Below are 20,517 nucleotides of genomic sequence, written 5' to 3'. Positions count from 1 at the left end.
GTTCACTTTAAGAAACTCTACGCCTAACCTGTAAAATTACCAATTGCGGCATACGTTGCAGTTGAACATTTCTTTTATGTGTACAAAGTGTAGTTACGCCTAATTTAGCTGATCTGAGGGTTTTGTAATCATTAAAATACAGTCGTTTCTTTTGGAGTTACAAATTAACCGATTTGAAAGAGAAAAAGCTTGGTGGGCCTGGACGTAGGTAGGTGATAGTATGATTTTTGTAACACACGAAATTCACAACGGGAATTTGTTTCAGACTTGAATGTTTGACAAGTTATTTGACAAAAAATGGAATGAAAATTATATGACCAAAGACCATGAATTTGTTTAAATGGTTTCGAATGATTTTATGCGCAAATAGTTGTGTTTCACGGCAGGTCAATCCCCTTGAATGAATCGTTTCTGAATTTTTTTTTTTAAACAAGTAAGAAAATAGTGCAAGCGTATATTCGAGACGCTTTTTATATAACCTTTACAACATATTATGATTATTATAATGCCCTATATTATTTCTGAAACATTACCTATCGAACAAAATTAAGTTGAACAATAGATTGACGTAAATAATAAGTAAAATACGTTAAAAAGTAAAAAAAAAGGTTAGAACAATATCTGCAGAAATTTAACCAGCAATAAACGACTTTGCAAATGCCAAAATAAAATGGAAATTTTTTTTATTTGTAATGTTTATCATAAGATCTGGTCGTGTGGAGCGAGGCGTAACGGCAAGCGGAATCACGTGACTACAGCTTGGCATGAAACTATCTATTGTTGTATTAGCGTTTGTCTATCGCTGGTGGATTTCAAACTGTGAGCATTTGAAGCACAATCGAATGCTGCTGAGTAAGCGTACGTAAAAACTAATATACTGTGTTATTGTATTATATATTATCAGTACTTTTAAGGCCTTCAAGCGCCAGTTAGACTGTTAGACACTGATAGCAAAGCAAAAACCTATTTTCATTACATACACAGCAGGCACAGACTGAAACAGGAAACATATGAAGGATCTGGGTTGAATTTCGATTGCCATGCAGTTTAAACGCCTGGTATGCTTTACTGTGGTTGCGTTGGCAGGTTTTGTCTGCTGGTCAGCCTTTAAAAATGAAGTTTGGAATAACAGACTTGACAAAACGAAACGAGTGGGTGGAAGTGTAAGTATCTAGAACGCCTTTTACACCATAAGGCAGCTTATGCCTGAGATTGAATTACGATACCTCTCTTATACACGTTTAAAGTAACTTGTTTCTTTCAATAGATTTTGCATTTTGTTCTTTTTTAGGCAATTCGTGAGACCGGGGCATATTCCACAGTTGTGGGAACAACTAAACTTTTGAAACACGGCCCTGGGGATGACTCAGTGGCGTTTGTGTTCGCTAAAACACACAAAACCGGCAGTACAACTCTCAAGGGGGTGCTGACCAACTTCCTGAAACGCAACAACGTCACGAATGTAAGAGTATGTTTGTTTCAAGGAACATATCGAATAATCTTTACATTTCATAACATTGCAGGACGCTCTATGTGGCGGTTCAGGCATCAGTTGTAGAGGTCCCAAAATTGCTAATATTTTTGTGTAGGGAAAGAAAATACCAGACCAAGCGGGATTCTATCGATTAGACGCCGTTTTTTAAAAGACGATAAAATAATGAGGCTCACTGATGTTACAACTTTGATACTTGTAGATAGCTGCAATGGCGCCTTATCCATTCATTGGGGGATACCCTGGAAGGTTCAAGTGCGAATTCTTGATACCCCGGACAAAAAGAGTTGACGTTGTGCACGGCCACACCCGATTCAACGCAGACGAAATGAAGAAATGCGTGAATAAAAATGCAAAGTAAGTGAGAACAATGCAACGATTTGTGCTTCTGTTGTGACGTCAACTACAATAACACAGCAAATTATTTAAACACAAGCATTAATTAATTTTAGTCTTGAGCGTACGGTCGCTCTGACTTTAGTTTTTAAAACGCGACGCAATCGATAATCACTGCCAGCAACAGGAACAAGTTCACAGCTTTATGTAGCACACAAAGCGACTCAAGTATTTTCACTTTCGTTAGGTATTTTACCATCATCCGGCAACCCTGGGATGCCTTTCAATCTGCCTACCATTATTACAGACCCACGATTAAAAAAGGTAATATGGCTGAGTTGTTCCGGTCGCGCAAGTGTTACGAATCATATCTCCTTAATAATAAGCAACATTTGCATTTTGGAAAAGTTGAGTACAATTGTCACAATACTGTAAAGTAGAAATATTTCCTACCACAAGAAACAGAGTAGGTGTTAAAACAGTAACACCAAAAAATATAATTTTTTTAAAATCTGCCTTCCTTTATTACATTCCCAAGTTTAAAATAGGTAAATGGCCAAGCTGTTTCGGGATGCCGATCGCGCATGTACTGCATGGGAGAGATAGTGACGTCAAGGATTTCATGATGGAGTGCACGAGGAAGCTGAACAATACGGTGCCGTGGTATTTCAGGTATTCGATATCAGCGGTTTTTAACCTTCTCGAATCAAAAAAAAAATTAAAAAAAACTTGCGAAAACAATTGCATGCGTGAATTCAACTAGCATTTATTGTCAAAAATTAACAGCAACATTTATGCTAAATAATAATAACGTCATGCATTTCTGTGCATGTATATTTCCCATTTAGATTCAAGAATTTTGTGGCTCACGACCTCGGTTTCGACCCGATGTTACGAAATAAGAAGGAAATACAGAGAAAGACAGAAGAACTCGGCAGACACATGGACCTTGTTATGATAACCGAATATATGGAAGAATCCATGGTTTTACTGAAAGTAAGTTAATTTTGTTAAATCAACACCGGTTGATGATCACTTTTTCAGCTTTTATTAATTTGCCGCGTTCTTAACGCACCCGTTTATCTGACGAATCTTCAGATACGACGTTCTTCAGCTAGGAGGAGTAGTTTTAAATTGACTGTTCTGTTTTTAATATCTGGTTTTATGTCTGGTTTTATAAAAAATACTTTATCAACATAAGCTTTCTGGAGATTTCCTTCCTTTATCAGGTGTAGAATAATCTTATTGGTGCGCAACCAAACGGCACCCACCATTATACACATTAGGAAATAAAGTGTTTTGACAAAATAGAAATTTGTTTCGTCTTGACCTTGCAGAACCAACATGTGCACATTTTTAACCGTATTTAAGTTGAGAAGAATTATAATAATTTATTTCTACAGGATCTCCTTGGTATGAAGTGGAGCGATTTCGCTACACAAGACGTCAACAGAAAACCTTACGAGAAAGCAGAACTGGAACCTTCGAATTATGAGAAGAAGTTCCGGTCGTTTTATAATATTGTAAGTATGAAGTTATTGAAAAGCATTTGTTCGCATGGAAACCCGCGTTTACTAGAACAGCAGAATCCTGGTTCTTAGCTTCATTGTTCAATGATAATACATGCCTGCTGGCTACTACAAAAAAACACCCGGTAAATTAAAGAAAAAAACGTTTTGTGGGGGAGCTTTGTTCGTGACAAATATTCAAACCGTTCACCAAAACTACTACGAGTGTAGGAGAATTTTATATAAAGTCACGGGAATCAACTTGTGCTGATAAGTGTTGTCAACGGATCTGCCTCTACGTGTCAATAATAGTCCGGATTTATCATACAAGCCGTATATCTCCACACTGCATATAAAGCCCTGTGGAAGAATTAACAAATAAAATGTAATGTTTCTAACCAAGGACTTCGCACTTTATCGTTACTTTAACGCAACGTTCTGGAAAAAAGTGGACGCGTACGGACGTCAAAAAATGCAAGAAGACTTGAAATCATTGAGAAAAGCCAGAAGTTTCTCGTCTCGGGTTTCGTCACGGAAGCCGCGTGGGGTCGCTGTTTCAACTGAAAATTTTAAAAGCGATAACGGCGAAATTTTGACAGAGAAATGGAAAAGTGCAATGGCGTTGTACATGTCGCAAAATTCAGGTTCATGCTATCTTCCATGACGTCAACTAACACTGGTTTCTACCTATAACTTTATAAAGTGCCACCTTTTTCGCGTTTTTCCGAAACTTGTTACCTCATCGTAATACCTGCAGAACAAACACATTCACCCACTGCTTATTTGTTTATTATTTTTGATTTGTTGTACTACCTGTCGTAGTGTTATTTTTGTTTGTTATTTTCTTATTCCTCACCCCAATTTTTTTGATATTTTTCAGAACAGTCAATGTTTTTTTGCATCGTAAGTTATATGTATTTATATAAGCAAAGTGGAGCCAATATTGTGACACGGGGTCTGACGGCACTATTGGTTAATCTTTGCTTGGCCATAGTGTTTCCACCTTGTTTTCTCCGTAAGGTTGCACCTAGTTTGGTGCCCAACGGATGACGGTGATTGTATAGTCACCACAAGGTGGAAGTCTTTGCTTGGCCGTTTGGTCAGCAAAGTCGTCTGAAAGTTACACCAGCTGCACTGATGAGACCTTTTAGGTTGAAACAGTGGCCATCTGTCTGCAGCTTATGCACTCTATTTATATGTCATCCCAGCACCATTGCATCATTAAATTGTTGCTTTATGTTTTTCACACATTTCTATGATGCAGCTTGAAAATGTACGAAAACTTTGTCCTCAAACAACCTCACCGTATAAGTGTGGTTGCGCTTATGTCTCTTGCCGTGAGAACGCATGCAGAAGATCTGCAAACAATATAAAAGTCTCTTCGCACACGTGTATGTTTTGACACGTAGCCAATGAAGGTTGTAGACAGTTGCGTGCTGTTGCCCAAGACATGTTTGTTGTTAAGCTGGCGAAGGGAGGTTTTACATGTTTTGTCTTCAGACAGTTTAAAGTCTGCGATTTTGAAGACGATCACGTGTCGGTGGTAAAAATATATAATTTTTAAAGAAAGAGATGATTGGGAGCGTAACATTCATACTAAAAAAACTTACAATTTAGCCAGTTACACAGCCATATAGTTAATTGATGTGCAGTATTGCTCACACAGTAGGTAACCAATTTCAGATGCTATAATTTTGGTTGATTTTCGCCGTAAATGAAGATACTCTTTTGCTTGTCAGATGGCTTTAGTCTAATTAGGTACCTGTGGCTGGATATCACTGCATGAACGGAGGCAACGCAGAATTATGACCGACGCAAACGTTTCCTTCATTGAAACATATGCTTCCCGCAGCTAGTGATCATGCTATGGCGCTATGGTTCCCGTTCTGACGTCAAGAGGATACTAAGGTTATAGATGCTCCTGAGATTTTTGCTACTGGACAATTCATGCTTAAACCAATTAACAAATGTTGAAGGTGTGGTCTAGTAGACAAATTCGGCATAGCAATATTGACAATCAATATATTAAATAAGTTTAAGTAAAGCCCAAGCCTACTGGAGTGACGCTGCAGAACGCGGCGATTGTATGACGCGCAAGCTCAAAAACCGCATGTCATCGGCTGATAAACTTGTTAAACATCGCGCCAGGCGAATAAAAATAAGCATTTATTGCGAAAATGTAGTAGTCGTTACCAAACAAACACGGTCATGTGACGAAAAATTGCGTGGTCATTGCGGTCTTATTACGTATCAGGTGGTTTCCCGTAGTGTAGGGTGTAATGGGTCTGGGTTTCTGTAACGCGATGATTCGTCTCTCAACGCTGTCACTTCTTCTACGTAATGTTGCTGTAATGGGTGGAAATTATTCAAAGGAGTTCGTATCAAAAAGTGAAGCATTGCCGGGAAGAATGGAGGTGAATTTTCTGAGTTTTTATGGATTTTGTGATAGGTTGCAAATGTGATTGTTGTTGTTTATATTCGATACTACGTTTTCGTTAGGCTGTAAACTCAATAAGACATATTTTTGTGGTCAACATGAGGATTTTAGTAATGACCAACTTATTTCAGCCTGAAACTTATTTGTTGTGCAAATTATTTCATGATAATAATTTGTTTTGTGGTATTTTCATACTGAATTATAAATAACGAAATTTGATTAGCAGTATACATAATAAGTGGTTGCTTTACTTAATTCAATTCCAAAAAAGTTGTGTGTGATAGACTTATCACAAGATTTCATTTTTACTAATACAAAAATCATTACTTTGTCCTGTGCATGGACTACAGGCCCCTAAATGGACGAAGCAGAACTCTACACACTTTGTGCACAAAACAAGCCTTATTCCACCATTTCCAGAGGGAACAAAGCATGCTATGTTTGGTGAGACTGACACTGATATGTATATATACTATAATTTATGAATTTAGTGCAGTGCTTCATTAGCCCAATTTTAACATAAGCCTTGGCTGATACAATGCAAGATTCAACATTTTTGCGTAGTTTTTTTAACCATAATATTAAATACCACCGTGTTGTGTCTTATTTCCTTGCAAAGATGATTGTGGTTTACTTTTTGTCTGCTCTATATATATGTGTGTAAATTGTGTACACAACATACTGTAAACATTTAATCCTGCAGCATCACACCTTCCTGGAAACTAGGACAGGGAAATATGTAAAAATCATTTTAAAACAATGACATATATTGCTATGATGGACGGCTGTAACAGAGTTTTTGATTTAAATTTTTTTGGAACCTAATATTGATTGTGCTTTTTTAATATAGGAATGGGATGCTTCTGGGGTGCTGAAAAAAAGTTTTGGATGTTAGAGGGCGTTTATTCCACACAAGTTGGGTATGTTGTATTCATGTTTAACTACACAGTTATTGGTTTAATCTTGGTCTAAGTTTAGTTTTCATTTGGGAAATAAATCTTTGTCCACTTGGCCAATACAAAATCTCTACCACTACAAGTTATATAAGATAAACCTTAAGTCCATTTGAACAAGTGAACAAATGACCTACAGTTTTTTTTATATCACTTGTTGAAAAAAATCAGATACCAATCTTTGTTGCCCATATGATTTTGATACTTTACCAAAGGAGTTTTTCCACTATAAAAAGATATATATATATATATATATAATTTGCAAAAAGCATAGAGACTGATTTGCTACAATTTGATTAAAAAATATAAATAAAGCATGTATCAAACAAAACCTACAAGTTCTGTTACATGTATGTAAAGATTGGTAGAGTTCCCGCTATGCAATGACATGGTCCCAAAATCCAATGTGTTTGCCCTAACTTTAATGTAAAGTGTGTCACATGCTCTTATTTTTCTCTTCAGGTACAGTGGTGGAAGTACCCGAAACCCGACCTACCGTGAAGTTTGTGGGGGGAAAACCAACCACAATGAGGTTGTTCAAGTCGTATTCTACCCTGAACAAATTTCATATGAGAACATTTTAAAGGTAGTTAATTTTAAACCTGTATTTCTTGTACAGCGGTGATATAGCACATTTGATCATGTTTATTGTTGTTTGCAATTACATAACAACAGAGAAAACAAACTGATTTCATTGAAAGTTGTAAATAAGTATTATGGTAAAACCTTTCAATATCATGATATTAGTTTGCTTTTGCTGTCTACAGATCGCTTTGTGAAATTTAACATATAATCATATCGATACTGTGTGCGATCGACAGCCTGCCAGGGGCCTTTGGTTTTTAAATAGATCCAGTTTCTTTATTCTTTAATCACATTAGTTTGCTTGTTGTTGAATATTTGTACCATGAGGTTCAGCATGCGGATTTTTCTGAATGGTAATGTAACTTTCAGATCTTAGTTAGATGCATTCTGTGATTTAAACATATGTTTGCAGGTATTCTGGGAGAACCACAACCCTCTGCAGGGAATGAGGCAAGGCAATGACCATGGCACTCAATACAGATCTGGAATTTATTACTTTGATGAGGAACAAAAGAAGCAGGCACTTAATTCAAAAGAAGAATACCAAAAGGTAAATTTTAATAAAGTTTGACGATAAGGTGGCAAAGACATTTATAAGTTGTGAGAAGTGCTGTGTCATTTGTAGCTCGCCTATTTTATTGTTTGCCATGAAGCTACCTCCTAATATAGAGTTGGGGTTTAGTGGTAAGCATTAAATTGGCAGCTAAAGTCTGTAATTTTTCATCTGTTGATCATGCAGACACATTTAATACAAAAATGCCCCCCTTTTGTGCTTTTCTATTTCCACACAAAATTGTTGTTAAATTGTGGCAACAACAACTGCCCTAAATAATGCAGTATTTGAATTATTTAAGCACATGGGAATATACGTGTTGTATCCAACATTTGATTTTTACTCTATTTAAAAAAAATTATGTTTGTGCTTTCAAAACCACAACATTAACATATTAGATTATGCAGGTGCTTAGTGCCGAGGGCAGAGGGAAAATTACCACTGAAATATTGCCTGCAAGTGAATTCTACTATGCAGAAGAATACCACCAACAGTATTTAGCCAAAAACCCAGGAGGTTACTGTGGTCTTGGTGGAACAGGAGTTTCTTGTCCGATTGGTGCCAGGAAAAAAACCCCAGGGAAGTCGGAACTGTGAAGTTGATGTTATTATGCCTTTTCTTTATGTATGTATATATCTTCTCTCAAAACACTTTATGGAAGTATTCTTTTTTTCATTTTTTCCTGTAGACAATTTTGTTTCAGGCTAATAGTGTTTATTATTGTATTTTTTTCTTTGTGCTCTTTTGTTGCAAGGCTGGCGCATATGGGAGTGTGGTTTACTCAAAGGTTGTGCAGACATCGGGCACTACACAATTTAAAAATTGGTTTGATTTGCAATTGTTTTATTGCAAAACTTGTCTGGTCCATACTCTTCATACACAATGTGCGAGGCTCCCTGTTTCTTTTTTCAATAAACTTACCAGGTCCATGAGTATTGCGAGATTTTCACTTTAGAATGGAGAAAATAGGCAACAGTCAATATCAATTTTAATCAACTTAAAACAAAATTAGTTGATTGTTGTTGGAACTATTCAACATATGTCTAGGGAAGATGTTACATTAGCAAACAACTGGCAGTAAATGTTTGTAAAATTTTATGTTGCAAACAACTGTCAACTTTTACCAACTGGTTCCACTGTTTTAACATGTCGGCAATTTATTTGGGAAAATAGAAAACACTTCACAGTATGATTTGTGCAGAAAGTTGGCAAGCAAAACACTTGCACCACTGAAAACTGAAACGACAATAATACTTGTAACAATTATGTTAAGATCTTGGTCACATTATTGCACGGTTTTATTGTAGATGTTCAATAAAATGTATTAATCAAATGGTTTGCTGTATTAGCCTGTCATGAAAAATCTCAATAAGATTATCAACACATTAATAGGAGAAATTGTTTATCTTGCGTGCCTCATGTATTTTAGTTAGAGGTGACCTTGACAAAATGTAATGACACAAAAACTCAAATATTTATAAAACACTGAATATTTGATTGGTTGAAAGATAACAAATACATAAATTTGCTAATATTCGATAGCACTCAAAACAACAATTTAGTTACACAGAGAAGTGATAGATAGTACAAGTGGAATATTTTTGGAAACCCTGATTGGGTCTTTTACAGTGCAATAATAATAAATATCCTTAGCAATGCTAGATATTTGTTGATAACGCAATAATGGATACGATTCACATTGTTCGCCTCCTTCACCAAGCTTGCCATCAAGGACTGCAGATCCATTGCAAAATCATACATGTGCAATTAAAGGTAGTTTTCATTTTGTCTCTAATCATGAGGCAGCATAAGGGTTCACTGGTCTGCTTGTGGATTGTCGCTGTGGTGTATTTGAAGCAGATTTCCGACGCAAGCCAGGGTAAATAGTTGGATTTGTCTGAAAGTTATTAATTTTGATTAGGGAAGAGTTTTCTAAACTTTGTCTGATAAGCCCTGTAAGGTCAATTAAGTTGAAAAAAACAACAACAAACCAGTGGCACTCAACCAAGGGTCCTGGGGTCTGTAGAGGTTTTAAGGGGTTTCATGGCAACCTTCATATATAATTAATAAACTTCTATTTTTAAAAAAACCTGTTAACATATTTTACAGTAAAGTGTTACAACATGCAAAATTTCAAAAGCAAGTCACATATTTGTTTTATCACTAACAAAACGCATTGTGACGTGAAACCCTTGACTTAAATCTTAGCAGAAAATATTTTCGAAAAATCTAAAGTTGTACGCGACCACCCTGACACCATCAAAAGGCTGCCAGGACAGAAAGATTGAGAACCACTGCACTAAACACTGGTTCATGTTCAGCAGTTTTTGCTTAAATCCAGATGGATTTTGTTATGGAACCCTATGATACTGCGGGACCCACTAAGGTAAAAACTGACTTTAAAATCTTTTAATGGGAAGTAGCATATAAAAAAAAATGTTACATAATCATGTAGGATATATGTTATTTGTATCACCACAATCTGTGCATATTTTATGGCTTTAAATGGCCGACTTTACTTGAACCAAGCCAGTGCATTTTTTTGTGTTAAACTCGTACCTGCATGTCATGATCCCAAATGAAAGGTGGAATATCAATTTGATCAGCAGATATGAACTGGTAGATCTGGGGTATGTTCTTGATGTAAATTATTTTTCCTTTGATGTCATTGGTTGAAAAAGTGGTAAACATCCACGTAAATACCTGAATACCATGTGTATAAATCCACATATAACATGAAATAAATCTAATAAAACTATTGCAACAAGTTGTGTTATAGTAATGTTGTTACTTGCAATCATCTTGTAATACAGGTTAATCTTACATTCAACAACCATCTTGTGACAGTTTTGCAAAATAGTTGGCAATATAATTGATGAAAACACTAATTGTTTGTAGAATAAACTTATGTTCGAAACATAGCAAAAATTAAACATAAATTGTCGTATTTGCTAATAACCCTCACTTTGCTCCAGAATGTTGGATGAACAATATAGAGGTAGTTGAGGTTGCTTTTGTAGCGCTGGTCGAGTATGTTGTAAGCTTTCTGCACAAACTTACGCGGAACTCGATTGTGTTTTTGGGATTGTGAATGGAAGTAGACAAGGGAGTAGTTGTCGTTTACAAGGGAATCCAATATGTGTATAAAGTATAAGAGGGCCTGAAATGTTTAATGTTTCATTTTCAAAAAGTTCCAAAACTTTCACACTTATATTATCCTTGATTTGATTTTGTCACAATCAAATCAAGGATAACATAAACATGCTTAGAATAAACTCACAGGTATTACAATGTGTTAGTCAACTCAAAAATGACAATATTTCAACTTATGTACCTGATCTAAATCAAGGTTTGGAATGTCCATGTACTTTGCAATAAGTACAACTACTGGAGAACCTGTGTGGTCTTCACCGGAAATATACAGAGCGTTTGTGGCAGCAATTGGAGACAGGTCAGTGGTTCTTGCCAATCTCAGCAATCGCCGATATCTGTGAAAAATATGGATTAAAATAAATACTTAGTTGGTTGCCCAACGGATGGACATTGACTGACAAGTAATACCAAGTGGAAAACAGTGTGTATGTTACTTTAAAAGCTAGTTTAGTGCCAAAGTCACCAGCTGTACTGACAAGACCTAATAGGTTGAAACAATGTACACTACTGTCTGCAGCTGAATAGTATGGCTTGTTTGCTTCCATAACATTTGGGTGACACCCGTGCCTGGAACAATTGGTCACCAAGTAGTTTAGATTGGCCATAGTGTGCTCCACTTTTATCTCTGTTGTTCTGTACCTTGTTTATTTAATGGATCTTACCACCTTATAAAGTAAAAGAATCTATTCCTGGCTAGCTGAACAATTAGTTCAGAGCAACAGTTAAATTTAAAACAGAACACACAAAACAGTTCGGTCATTATTGTAGTTCTTCAATCATTATTATGGATTCTGTGTGTATTTAAACTGCAGCAGTTTTTCACTGTTTATGAAACACAACTTTGAAATAATAATTCTCACATACATCCTTTCCTGTGCTCTCAGCAGTTGATCCCCTGTGAGCATGCGAAGTTGAAACTTCCGTTTTTCATCGTGATCTCCAGACATTTTTGTGAAAGAAAGCTCATTCATATTTTCTGGGATGATTGAATCACTTGAAGTCTCAGATGTGTTGTCACAAGCACTGTCATCTGAAAACAATGTCAAAAGAGTGGTTTGTTTTGTTATTGGAAATGCTTTGGCCAAAAATATGCATAGTAAACTTTTCCCAAGTGACCATTGAGTGAAAACAATGTTCTTGATTTCAATTATTGCATGCAAGCAATATTATACACACTTTTATCATGCACCACATTCTATTCACATTCTGAGAAGAATTCATATTATTTTACCACCTTTACCTAAATTGTATAGACTAGTGGAATAAAATATATTTTGTAAGCCAGTCTTGTCACAAACAAAACATGCTAATCTTAAGCCACAAACACTTTGAGTTACAGTTTGCATCAAGAATTGATTGAAACATAACCATCTGAGATTTTTGAGCAAGTCTTGCTTGACTTTAATGGTTTGTATTGAAAGCGACACCCACACCTGTTTCTTCATCTTTTGCAGATGAGAGGTCGGTGATTCTGATTTGTCGATCTGGGTGGACCACTTCACCCCACTTGCCCAACAGGCAATCCGGAAGTCTGTTGGTACTTTCTATTGCTTCCTTTTGCGTCCGAGGAAAATACAACGGCAGCAGTTTTGAATACAATTCCTTCAAAAATTTTATCCCATGTTTAATGATGGTATTTAGAAAACAAAGTGGTAACTTGAACAACGTTATGCTTTTGGCACTATTTTAATCTTAACATGACGACGGCGTTGCGTAATTTAGTTTTAAGACTAATTGAACAACTTAATTGGAACAAACTATTTCTGAATTAAATAATTTTATTCAGGCAAACAGTTTTTTTGGGTAAAAAGTGTTTCAATATTTAAACTTTTAAAAAAGACAAACACTCATTTTGGTTCAATCATTGCATTGGATAAAAATATGCCTTACCCACTGCTGTTCTTCAACTATTAGCACAACAGCTTCCAATTTTGTGTCAAGTGTATGCATGCAACATCGCAGAGTCCCTGCAAGTGTAACAAATTTTGCTGAAATTCATATAATGTGAGAGTAATACATGCTCTTATTTATGTAAACATATTTTTAAGGTCAACTTGGTTTGTATGACTAATACCAAAGGGAAATTCCTATTTTTGTGTCATGGCTTACGTATCGTGGCATGAGCCATTTGTATTTGTATTTCCTCATCTGGCGTTTTGTACAATGGCGAAAATGCCACTGTTTGCCTCTCTGAACATTCACTTGCTACTTGAAGAGCTGTGCGGTAACACTCTGATGAAAGAACACAATAGTTTTGTAAAACATAATTAAATCTGAAGGAACTACAGTTATGAATAAATCTTTAATATATGAAGGCAAAATTCTACCTTATGAAGGTAAACAAGGCCCGGAATCCACAAAATCACCAGTCAAGGGTTAATCAGTGTTTGTGAGGTAAAATGATATCCAGCAATGGCTACACTGTTTATATTTGCTTACTGTGTACAGCTGTTTCCACGCCACTTAGAAATTTGTCTGTAACTCGTGGTTCCATGACATGGAGAACTTTTTTGCATGGAAGATCGTAAGATTCTCCTACACACACTTTGCCAGTCCGCATGTCTACAACAACAAACAACTTTTATCCTGTTGCCACATAACAACATTCAATATTTTCTTTCTGAAATCGACCTTTTTCCAACGCCACTTGTTGTGCATGACACAGGTGGAAACTTCATATTTGCGAAATTACGATATAAATAACCTTGTGCCAAAACGCAGTTCATTACAAACAAAACATATTTCGCTAAAAGCATTAGCTCTAAAGTGAAATGGAAAACACGTTTTCTTTGCGATAAACAGCATTTTGACACGGTTATTTATATTGTAAATTTGTTGCCACAGAGCTAGTATCAAACAAAAAATTACAGAACTAAAGGCAAAATAATCTGTATACCTCCAGACTCCATTATGTTGTCAAGATTTCTTTCAAAACCGGGCCCTGCTGCCTGGCAAATATCCATGGCAAAAACAGTGGCCTTTTGTAATACTTCATTTATGGGTAAAACAAGACAATCCACCTGCAAGTGGGCAACATTTCCTTTCCTGAAAAGCAAGACAGATAATCCACAATTGGGTTTATCCTTAATTTAGGGTCAATACATTTAATTTAGGTGTATGGGTGATTATGAAAGAATTTAAAAGCAAATACTACATTTACTTGCTGGTATTACATATAAAACAATACCATAATTGGGAACCTTAACTAAGTATAGGTACATATTACCAAAGGTAGGGGTGTACCAGATTGTAAAGTTTGTAAATTGCAGAGTGGATTTTTAATGAATGTTTATTGCATGAACAATGGATTATAAGAACATTTTTAATATGTTAATGCATTAGGTAATTGTTTTTGCACAGATTATTGGTAAACCGTAGCATAAGTGCAACATTTAGGGAGGGGGGGTTGTATTTTACTATTGCATAGTTTAAATTAATAATGATGAACTTATTTTCCATACCATAGATACAGTTTTTTGTTTAAGTCGGTCGAAACTGAAAAACCAAATCCATGACTCAATGAGTTTTCCACAATTTCTGTTGGAATATGGGTGTCCCCAATTTCAGTCTCACTCTCATCCCAGGATGGCAATTCTTTGATATTAATGTAAGATTTCAGATCCATTCTTAATGCATTACTTGATTCATTATGTGCCATTATTTAAGAACAATGCCACTTTAGTGAGTCCAAGTGTGCGGCCGAACATTAATATTAACAAACAAATTGTGTAACAAAACAACTGCAAAACAATATTCTTATTAGTATTTTGCAAATAGAATACATCAAACAAAACACATCTGTCTGAACAATAGGATTTCATTTAAAATAAAAAAATTTTAAGACACTGTTTAATTTTTTTTTAAGATGCAGTCGTTTCTTTAAAACTGTTATATTGACTGTTATAACTTAGTCTTCAGTGCACAGTGAACGCGTCCTGCGACATCAATCAGCACTTCGCAATGACAAAATTGCTGACAATCACGATCACGCTAACGAATGATTAAACAAGGTTAAAATATGTACGCACTAATGCAATGATGTTTAGCACACACGTTTTGCAAAGAAACCACATTATTGCTTGTTTACTAGTATATAGAGTGTGATATTTATGTAACAATGGTCCCCAGCTGTGCCATCGGGATTTTTCGGATCAATAACCTTTGAACTGTATGTAAAATTTAAACAGTAACATGAAAGATCTGAACATTTGATTTGACAAAAAGTTACTATTTGTGCATCACGTTAAAAGGGTATAAAAAAAAAATAAGTATTATGTAAAATTAGGCAAAAGTATAGTTAAATCATAGTATACTATAATTAAATGTATTTTTTGTACCTGTGTTGGTTCGGTATATTTATTTGTTTTGAAGACGAATTCCCAAACAGTTATCTTTAAATTATTACTGATGGTGAAGTGAAGAAAAATATAAAAATGTGTTCTACAAAACGTGGATTTGAACCAAGTCATGTATTTGCCAACCTCACCCCGCGTATAATAACCGCTAACGATGACAATATTCCCGAAAAATTTAAAAGAAAAGTAGAGGTACGTTTTGTCACGTCGTTACAGCAACTGTGACATCTTTGTTTTGTCTTTCAAAACTTACAGTGTGTTTTGTTTATGTTGTCCCGTAGGTGTCCGGGTCAGCAGAATTTACAGTTCCACCAGATAAAAGTATTTTGACAGTTGTGATAAAAAACAAAAAAGAGCAAGCTGTGGATGCCAAAGCAAGTGTTGAACGAAGGCTTGACTATGTGGTCCAGACACTCCTCAATAGTGGACTTAATGTAAGTGATTTTTTGCCTCAAGCAAATGACAGAAATTCATGCAAATAATAATCACCAATAAATCCTCATGAACCTTGCAATCTGTCATGACATATATTTAAAATCATTATTTTTATAAAATTAATGTAGCATTCTAGAAAAAAGCAATAAAGCCAATAATGTGCAGCTCAATACAAAAACAATGCTTGTTGCAAATATGCGGAAAAAAGTATATACAAATGTCATTTTGTTGCTTAACATTGTTGTTAATTTAATAATATTTACTTGCAGAAAAGTGACTTGGAAGTGACCAAGAATCTCAGTCGACCTCTGGGAGGTTGTGTTTATCACATGGAAGCCCAAGTTGATGCAACATTTGCAAGGTGAATTTTTATGACGCACCCAGGGATATTGTCTAGTAGTTTTTTTAATGAGACATATAATACGACATATAAACTTAATAATTTTGTTATCTTTGTTGAACTGTAGTGACCTCCAGAAGTGTTTGACCTTAAGCAACCTTTTTATTGAGAAGCTTGACAACTGTGTGACTGTTCTTCCTCCTGTTTTGAATCATGACAAACAACGATTAGAAGCAACCAGGTAAAACTGTAGGTAGTTTCTCTAGAAAGCAAGGTCTAATAAAAATGCAACTGCATCTTGCAAAGGTGTGCGATATGTTAAAATATCCACATTTTGTATGTGTGACGATTGACCATTATAGCGTTGTGTTATAGAAAGCAAGCATGTCTGACAGCTCTTGCCAACGCCCGTCAGAAGGCGCTAGAGGTATGCCGTTTGCTTGGCCAGTCGCTTGGCCGCCCTATTACTGTTACCGAGAATATGGTTCGTGAATGGAGGGGTGGGGGAGCGACCTCTAGCGACGAAACTGTTCCCGAATGTGTGGAGCCCCCAATGCCTACAGTCGACGAGGTGATGACGTCAGGTCCCATCGACGTGCAGCGACGCGTGACTGAACAAAGCGTGACGGTCCGTGTTGACGTCACCGCCGTATTTGAAATCCGTGGCAAGATGGAGAAAGTGAAAGCACGAAACATGTAACGTTGCAAGTAACCTGAATGATTTGAGAATGATGCGTTTCTGCTCAGTATTACTGCAACGTAAACCGGCCTTGACAGAAACAACATAAATTCTCCCTGTAAATGCGAAATCTTCGAGGATGTTCTGGGTTTTCGTCTCGCAAATCTGTTGTATGAAAATGTGCAATCTTACACGGTGAAGGAATTCGGAACATTTTGTACCAATCAATATTTTGTACCTTGTTACATTGTCGTCACAGCTGTATATGTCGTATTGTTCAAACCACTGTATCTAAATAATATTTTTGAAGTAAATAAGAACGTTACTTTTATGTTTCTGTTCAGGACTGGGCCTATGTTTCTTTTGAAGAAGTTCGCAATCCAGTACCCTAACGAGATCTTTATATAACTGACAACGACTAATTAATTAAAAGCTATTAATCAGGCGGCAGATACAGTCGTTAACGCATAATGTCAGCCGTTTTTGCAGCGGTTGACATTTTGTCGTATCGCCGAGCCGCCGGTCTGGCATTTCACTAATTTGGCAAAGATTTGCACAAAATGGTGCCGAGGCGAGTTTGCGTTCAACCTTTGCTTATATATACGGCCGCAGAATTCGAAAGTTTGGTCCAGAAGAACTGGACTCTAGCCGCAGTTTTCATGTGTGGAATAGATCAACTGTACGTAGGATCAGCTCGAAAACAACTAATAACTTCAACGTATTTTGTAATTAAAGTTATGTGCGTCAAACCATTCTTGCCTCTAAATATTATTTAAAAAAATATCCACTGTAAACAGTCAATATCCTAATAAAAGAGTGTTGATATAGGCTACCTGTCCAGCAGCACCATGTTTATTGTGTCTAAAATCCTGGTATTCATCGGTTTGGTAGCAGTTGTAACAGCGCAATTTCGCTGGTGCAAGGTTCCTGCAATCTGCAAAAGAAACGTTGGCGGCACAGAAAGAATTGTATCTTTATGGACACGCAAGCAAATTAAAGCTCCAACGGTACATGGGCAACAAATCTAGCTTAAATTCGAAAGTTAACAACGCGAAAGATTGCATACAGATTGCAGGAGTCGGCACTTGACTTAAATGCGATTAAAACTCAAACCTCAAAGTTCTGCCTTTCAACCTTACAGATTCAAACGCAAGTCGCAAAAACAAAGTTGAAAAATAGAATAAAAATGCTAAAATTGGCGACAATGTGTTTTGTTTGGCTAATAATGGGGACTTGTGGTTCTGGTCAGTATTACGATTGTCGAGTGCCGACTTTCTGCAAGCAAAGAGACGGCGACACCGCAAATATTTGGAGTGATCTGCAAGGCAACGTTGTTTACGAAGCACCCCCGGTAGCTTCAAAAAGCACAAAAAAAACTTCTAAATGCTTACGAAGTTGCATTCACTGTTCAAAGTTTCTCCTGAGTAGTTGTTAAAAAAGTTGCTAAATGTAAATTAACTGAACTATGTAACAATGAACATTGAAGTTTCTGCTTTACAACACATACTTGATTATAAATATACAAGTTAATATAACTGATGCAAGTTTATTTCTTAATCATTGGGCCTTTTTGCAGGCCGCTACGACGACCACAGCGGCGCCTACAACTGAACAACCTCCACCACCCCCACCGATCCCTGGCGTCCTCGACCCCTCTATGACCGACAACGGTAAGTAAACAATATAACATTGGTCAAGTGCCCGACCCATATTCCAAGAAGAAAACCTGATTGGGATTCGTGGCCAGGATATCCAGGGATCGAGTCCCGGCGTGGCCAAAAAATGATAATTTCATTTTTTTAATGTTTTTTTTATAATAATCCCTAAAGCCAAATTAATAAAATAATTAATAGCTGTTCTGACGGACGATAGAGGTTTAATTGTGAGTCGATTTCATTTCAGAACAAATTGCTGCTCTCATTGTCCGGATCAACAGTAAGTAAATTTTGTAAAACTGTTTGCTGACTATTCAGGTTTTTCGTAAAACCAAAATTTTCCGGATTTTTTTACAGAACTAAAGGAACCGGGCTGGATAAACGGACAAAATGGGTATCAGTATTGGGTATCTCCCCGCAATCTTTTCGTCCCGTACGCTACAGCTGAGCTCGTGTGCCACGATAAGAATGCACAAGTTGCCTACGCCACGCTGCGGGATCCAGCATCACGGAAGTAAATTGCTATGATATTATTATTATAAAACCTCATTTAGAAATTGTTGAAAAAGATGCTTTTGCTCATAACAATTAAAGGACAAAGCGGTTACGGCCGTTACTGTGCATGGAATTTAGCCTCGCGTACTGTGTTGCCGTAGTTGGTGCTGGTGTTTGTCTTTTAACTTAAAAACGAAACTTTAATCATACGATTTAAAAAAAAAAAATAAAATTAACGTTTACGTCAAATAAAGAAATTGTCGCTACATTTAAGTGACGTCATAAATCCTGTTTACTTAGCATGGGATAATTTGTTAAAGATGGATTGTGTGGTAACAAGTTGATGAATTAACACAGATTCGTAGTCGACGAGATTCTGAAGAGGTGTGCCGACTCACACGGTTTTTGGATCGACCTGAGCGACGAGGCGACGGAAGGCACCTTCATATGGGGAGACGGTACCATAGCAACCAATGCAACAACGGACTGGGCCGAGAATCAACCTGACAACCACAACAATGCCGATTGCGCCGTCATAGCCCGATATTTTGACTATAAATTCGACGACGTCCCATGTACGGCAACTAACGGTGTTTTGTGTGAACGGTATGTTGGATAGTCACGTGTACAAACGAGCGAAATTCATGCTGGATATCATGACGTCACAAACAAACCACTCGAGTTATTTAATATCAAATCGTTTGGTCTCATCGAATCTATTTTCTCTTCATGCTTCATAAAAGGTAAATCCTTTTATCGCTGATTATTCATCTGAGGTACATGAAATGTTGCGAAACGACGTTAGACAGAATGGAAATTGAAATATGTGTTCCTGTTTGACTTTGTACTCCCTTTCACCTTTTGCAACTGAAATAACTGATGTTTTTTTGACATGATCGTTGGTTAATAAATTTCCACAAGAGTGACAACCATGCATTTGGTGAAATTCTGCTGTGAGAAGGTTTTGCTGAGAATATTTGGTCGGTTATTGTTCTCTCAAACATAAAATAAGTGACGCATATGAGTTTACGTGATTGGACTCTGCTGATAGCTTTATAGCCAACAAAGACTCGTTAACAGATTCTTCCAACAGCTTTTGAGTAAAATCCTCGGTCGTTGTGAAAACAAGGTCGTTTAATACATCATCAATACCGCATGTTCAATTACATCAAAAAAAAAAAAAATTAATGTTGTGGTTCAACGTCGAACGCAACAAATTCAATTAAAACGGATTTGACAAGTTGCCACTCACAAATAATTATCTCTTTATGCCGAATCACTGCACACTTGTTTGCGTCTGAAACAAACGGAAATAAACACGAAAAGACGTGACCAAGATGCCATGAATCACGAATGCGATGAAATGCCGACGGCATTAACATTTCCACCACATCACGTGACACCGGTATTTCCGTTAAAAAATGAACCCCTATCTGCAGGAGGAGCCAAGAGGTCTGGCGCGAGCAATCAACCACGCGTCATCTGTCTTCTCTTTTTGCAGCCGAAACAAATTACCGTAAACTTTTGACTGCGACTTTCAC

The 20,517-nt window shown here is 36.6% G+C and overlaps 5 protein-coding genes across 7 annotated transcripts; 4 read left to right on the top strand and 1 right to left on the bottom strand.

Moving 5' to 3' along the window:
- The first annotated feature begins 790 nt into the window (after positions 1–790).
- LOC145894857 (galactosylceramide sulfotransferase-like) lies at positions 791–4,678 on the top strand. Its single transcript, XM_082983521.1, has 8 exons — positions 791–1,163; positions 1,292–1,462; positions 1,695–1,849; positions 2,076–2,152; positions 2,377–2,500; positions 2,677–2,824; positions 3,232–3,351; positions 3,740–4,678. Exons 1-8 carry the CDS (start codon positions 1,041–1,043, stop codon positions 3,998–4,000), a joined length of 1,179 nt encoding a protein of 392 aa, XP_082839647.1. The 5' UTR covers positions 791–1,040; the 3' UTR covers positions 4,001–4,678.
- A 932-nt stretch (positions 4,679–5,610) lies between these two features.
- On the top strand, positions 5,611–8,796 carry LOC145896092 (peptide methionine sulfoxide reductase MsrA-like). 2 transcript variants are annotated; one of them, XM_082984931.1, is made up of 6 exons: positions 5,611–5,750; positions 6,124–6,217; positions 6,624–6,693; positions 7,189–7,312; positions 7,724–7,861; positions 8,272–8,796. In XM_082984931.1, the coding sequence occupies exons 1-6, from the start codon at positions 5,616–5,618 to the stop codon at positions 8,458–8,460; spliced, it is 750 nt and encodes a 249-aa protein (XP_082841057.1). In that variant the 5' UTR covers positions 5,611–5,615; the 3' UTR covers positions 8,461–8,796. The 2 variants fall into 2 exon arrangements, with proteins under 2 accessions (XP_082841057.1, XP_082841056.1); XM_082984930.1 differs by having other exon boundaries at positions 8,263–8,796.
- Positions 8,797–8,936: 140 nt separating this feature from the next.
- Positions 8,937–14,753, bottom strand: LOC145896091 (ganglioside-induced differentiation-associated-protein 2-like). Its single transcript, XM_082984929.1, has 11 exons — positions 14,479–14,753; positions 13,914–14,062; positions 13,457–13,579; positions 13,127–13,249; positions 12,908–12,984; positions 12,451–12,619; positions 11,882–12,047; positions 11,199–11,352; positions 10,830–11,024; positions 10,424–10,567; positions 8,937–9,761 (listed from the first exon to the last, which is right to left on the bottom strand). The coding sequence occupies exons 1-11, from the start codon at positions 14,673–14,675 to the stop codon at positions 9,660–9,662; spliced, it is 1,599 nt and encodes a 532-aa protein (XP_082841055.1). The 5' UTR covers positions 14,676–14,753; the 3' UTR covers positions 8,937–9,659.
- Positions 14,754–15,428: 675 nt separating this feature from the next.
- Positions 15,429–17,132, top strand: LOC145895039 (interleukin-1 receptor-associated kinase 1-binding protein 1 homolog). The gene is made up of 5 exons (XM_082983785.1): positions 15,429–15,564; positions 15,654–15,806; positions 16,077–16,168; positions 16,275–16,388; positions 16,523–17,132. The coding sequence occupies exons 1-5, from the start codon at positions 15,451–15,453 to the stop codon at positions 16,845–16,847; spliced, it is 798 nt and encodes a 265-aa protein (XP_082839911.1). The 5' UTR covers positions 15,429–15,450; the 3' UTR covers positions 16,848–17,132.
- Positions 17,133–17,666: 534 nt separating this feature from the next.
- On the top strand, positions 17,667–19,836 carry LOC145895172 (aggrecan core protein-like). Of its 2 annotated transcripts, none has more exons than XM_082983944.1 (5): positions 17,667–17,833; positions 18,403–18,496; positions 18,729–18,761; positions 18,839–18,995; positions 19,334–19,836. In XM_082983944.1, the coding sequence occupies exons 1-5, from the start codon at positions 17,675–17,677 to the stop codon at positions 19,593–19,595; spliced, it is 705 nt and encodes a 234-aa protein (XP_082840070.1). In that variant the 5' UTR covers positions 17,667–17,674; the 3' UTR covers positions 19,596–19,836. The 2 variants fall into 2 exon arrangements, with proteins under 2 accessions (XP_082840070.1, XP_082840069.1); XM_082983943.1 differs by lacking the exon at positions 17,667–17,833 and adding an exon at positions 17,972–18,177.
- The last annotated feature ends 681 nt before the right edge of the window (positions 19,837–20,517 follow it).

The sequence above is a fragment of the Ascidia mentula genome, chromosome 3 (assembly GCF_947561715.1).
Source record: "Ascidia mentula chromosome 3, kaAscMent1.1, whole genome shotgun sequence".
NCBI lineage: Eukaryota > Metazoa > Chordata > Ascidiacea > Phlebobranchia > Ascidiidae > Ascidia > Ascidia mentula.
The sequence above is the reverse complement of the archived record's forward strand: the minus strand, read 5'-3'. Positions and strand labels throughout refer to the sequence as shown.

Bases quoted from the DNA above. Each gene is read 5' to 3' on its own strand.
- LOC145896091 (XM_082984929.1), bottom strand. From the start codon at position 14,675: ATGGCACATAATGAATCAAGTAATGCATTAAGAATGGATCTGAAATCT. The intron at 11,025-11,198 runs GTACATAAGTTG...TAAACATTTCAG, and splicing joins CAAACCTTGATTTAGATCAG to GCCCTCTTATACTTTATACA. The intron at 9,762-10,423 runs GTACGAGTTTAA...AATAACTTTCAG, and splicing joins TTTGGGATCATGACATGCAG to ACAAATCCAACTATTTACCC.
- LOC145895172 (XM_082983943.1), top strand. From the start codon at position 18,013: ATGCTAAAATTGGCGACAATGTGTTTTGTTTGGCTAATAATGGGGACT. The intron at 18,762-18,838 runs GTAAGTAAATTT...ATTTTTTTACAG, and splicing joins TCTCATTGTCCGGATCAACA to AACTAAAGGAACCGGGCTGG. The intron at 18,996-19,333 runs GTAAATTGCTAT...GAATTAACACAG, and splicing joins CGGGATCCAGCATCACGGAA to ATTCGTAGTCGACGAGATTC.
- LOC145894857 (XM_082983521.1), top strand. From the start codon at position 1,041: ATGCAGTTTAAACGCCTGGTATGCTTTACTGTGGTTGCGTTGGCAGGT. The intron at 1,463-1,694 runs GTAAGAGTATGT...TGATACTTGTAG, and splicing joins AACGCAACAACGTCACGAAT to ATAGCTGCAATGGCGCCTTA. The intron at 3,352-3,739 runs GTAAGTATGAAG...TTTCTAACCAAG, and splicing joins TCCGGTCGTTTTATAATATT to GACTTCGCACTTTATCGTTA.
- LOC145895039 (XM_082983785.1), top strand. From the start codon at position 15,451: ATGTGTTCTACAAAACGTGGATTTGAACCAAGTCATGTATTTGCCAAC. The intron at 15,565-15,653 runs GTACGTTTTGTC...GTTGTCCCGTAG, and splicing joins AATTTAAAAGAAAAGTAGAG to GTGTCCGGGTCAGCAGAATT. The intron at 16,169-16,274 runs GTGAATTTTTAT...GTTGAACTGTAG, and splicing joins GTTGATGCAACATTTGCAAG to TGACCTCCAGAAGTGTTTGA.
- LOC145896092 (XM_082984930.1), top strand. From the start codon at position 5,616: ATGGGTCTGGGTTTCTGTAACGCGATGATTCGTCTCTCAACGCTGTCA. The intron at 5,751-6,123 runs GTGAATTTTCTG...CATGGACTACAG, and splicing joins CATTGCCGGGAAGAATGGAG to GCCCCTAAATGGACGAAGCA. The intron at 6,694-7,188 runs GTATGTTGTATT...TTTTCTCTTCAG, and splicing joins GTTTATTCCACACAAGTTGG to GTACAGTGGTGGAAGTACCC.